Raw genomic sequence first — 2,817 nt, 5'->3', positions numbered from 1 at the left:
GGAATCAAACCGTGACCTCCTCTTTCATAGGTTGACGCTCAACTATTGAGCTGCACTGGCCAGGCTCCTTAATAATTTTTAAGTACATTTTATTTTGCACTGAGTTCCACAAATTATGTAACTTCTCTTACTTAAAGGTTTTCAAGCCCTGGTTAATTGAATCACCCGAACTAGCTTATCAAAGACTGCTTTATACAGAGAAATCACAGTTGATTATTCTATGTCAAGAACCTTTCATCCCAGTATTTAAGGCCATTTAGGAAAGAGTATTTCAAATCCTCCTTCAGCATGTATTAATAAATACGGAATTCAGAGCAAAGGAAGTTGGACCAAGTTGCTCTCCCTTTTTGAATATCCTTAGGGATATTTCTGTTTAACCCAAGAATAGTCATTTAGAATCTATGTTCATGGTAAAACTAGTCTACAATCTCCCTTTCTTACATTGTCCCTGACAGCTTTTGGTATAAAGGTTATGCTAATCTTCTTATAAACCTGGGTGTTTGAATTAGTTGGAACTATTTTGCTCTCCAGGAGGGCTGGCTGGGAGTAACTACCACATTCACATGGACGTGTTTATCTTGACAAGGACCCTATTGCTGACATTACTGTATGGCAGAGGCAGGCAGTGGAGAGAGCCTGGAGTCCAGGATATTTTAAACATAGGTGCCTGGGAAAGAACAATAAAGAGCCATGAAAATAAACTGACCATTTTGTACTATCTCCTGGGGCCACCTCTGGGTTCAGAGAGTGTATTGAAGAACATGCTTCAGGCTGCATGTTCTTCCTTCAACAAGTACTTACCCTCTTTTTCTCCTATGGTCACATCTACTCTCTGTCCTTTTAATACCCGGCCCCTCAAAATATCTTATGCATGAAATGCAGTGCTTTTTTAAAAAACGTTGATAGCATCAACAAAATTTTAAAGGCTAATTTCCTCTCCCATTATTGTTTTGACAATAATCAGGGCCACATTTGCGACCTAACTGAAATACTAGCTTGCTTTTAATCCTCTAGGAATTAAAGCCAGTATTTTATTTCTTTTCCCATCCTGATCAGTCCCACCATTTAGCGTCTTTCAGGGCTTTAATTGTACAGGACAGAAAAACAATAAAATTATGCTTTACTCTTCCTAGAGTAAGAGGCCTGTAGTGCCCATATATCTATGCAGGCACACATGATAGGTATTTTATTGTGTCATTCAGTTTTCTTCAGAGTTATTGAGCACTGGGAGGAGCACTGGTTTGGGGGCCAGTCAGGCCCATTTTAGGTCCATGCTCTATCCACCGAGCCAAACTGGCTAGGGCTCTTCCCCTTCTTTTGGTTTAGATTTTTTTCTGGTTCTGTATCACAAACTTAGCAGTATTTACTCGAATGATAAAAAATAAAATGTCCAAAAAGGGTCATCTCTTCTGTATCTTGTTTTTTCTGTTCCATAGGAAGCCGAAAATACTCTCCGTCTGATGCAGAACAAGCTGAAGGAAGAAGAAAAGCGACTACTCAAGAGTGGAAGTAAGTCTATACTTTTTTTTTTTATTCTGGAGTAGCATTTTTAGCATTGAAAAATTTATATGTATATTTTCTTTTCAAAAGGCAATTTTCTCACAACTTTTATATCTGGTACCATTTTATTTCAGTCAAGAGCTCAAGAGACTGGTTTAAATTATATAACATTTAAAGCACATTTGGTTTTTTATGCCAACTAAAATAGTGTTTTCCTCTTTCTAAACGATAGTTTAAATATATATAATATCTACACTAATAAAAGAGAAACATGGTAATTAGCGTACGACCGCTACCCTTCCCATTGGCTAATCAGCATATCCTTATGCAAATTAACTGTCAGCCAAGATGGCGGCTGGCAGCCATGCACTGAAGCGAACAGGGAGGCTTGCTTGCTCCAGTGACTGCGGACTCCAATGTTCCCCGCACTTGTCGGCCTCTCAGCTGCAACTCTAAGCAACTATGTTGCAAATATAGAAGCTAAACAAAACCCCAGAAACCGGCTTTCAGTCAGCCAGCCTTCAGCCAGCCTGACCGCAACATTGTATAAATGTTTTCAGCAGCGAGGCCTCAGAGCTAAAGCTGGCCCAGAATAAAAAGAAAAAAAAAGAAAAAAAGGAGCGGTTGGGAGCTTTTAGTCACCCGCCAGCCGGAAAACAGCCCTCAGCCCCTCAGCCAGCCTGGCCAGGCACCCCAGTGGGGACCCCCACCCTGATCCAGGACACCCTTCAGGGCAAACCAGCCGGCCCCCACCCGTGCACCAGGCCTCTATTCTATATAGTAAAAGGGTAATATGCCTCCCGGCACCGGGATCAGCGTGATAGGGGGCAGCACCCAAACCCCCTGATCGCCCTGCGGCTCTGTGTGTGACAGGGGGCGGGGCCACAACCCCCTGATCAGCCCTGCTCTGTTCGTGACAGGGGAAGGTGCCCCAATCCCCTTATCAGCCCTGCTCTGTGCCTGATAGGGGGGAGCTCCCCCATCCCCTGATCGCCCTGCGGCTCTGTGTGTGACAGGGTGCGGCGCCCCAACCCCCCCCCGCCCACACGGGCCCTGCTCTGTGTGTGACAGGGTGCAGTGCCCCAACCCCCTGATCGGCCCTGCTCTGTGGGTGATAGAGGGCGGCGCCCCAACCCCCCTGATGGGCCCTGCTCTGTGAGTGACAGGGGGCAGCGCCCCAACCCCCTGATCGGCCCTGCTCTGTGAGTGACAGGGGGCAGCACTCCAACCCCCTGATTGACCCTGCTCTGTGAGTGACAGGGTGCAGCGCCCCAACCCCCTGATCGCCCTGCTCTGTGAGTGACAGGGGCGGTGACC

The 2,817-nt window shown here is 45.9% G+C and overlaps 1 protein-coding gene across 1 annotated transcript in view; it reads left to right on the top strand.

Moving 5' to 3' along the window:
• Positions 1–2,817, top strand: part of LOC102435942 (clusterin-associated protein 1-like) — a gene marked incomplete at its 3' end in the record, with an annotated part of 15,652 nt that overhangs the window by 4,377 nt on the left and 8,458 nt on the right. The window contains exon 4 of the mRNA XM_006108680.2: positions 1,437–1,509. Within this exon, the coding sequence (XP_006108742.2) occupies positions 1,437–1,509 (73 nt within the window). The remainder of the gene's footprint in view (positions 1–1,436; positions 1,510–2,817) is intronic.

Source organism: Myotis lucifugus, unplaced genomic scaffold, assembly GCF_000147115.1.
Source record: "Myotis lucifugus unplaced genomic scaffold, Myoluc2.0 scaffold_3117, whole genome shotgun sequence".
NCBI lineage: Eukaryota > Metazoa > Chordata > Mammalia > Chiroptera > Vespertilionidae > Myotis > Myotis lucifugus.
Note: the sequence above shows the minus strand (reverse complement) of the source record. Positions and strands in the feature narration are given on the sequence as shown.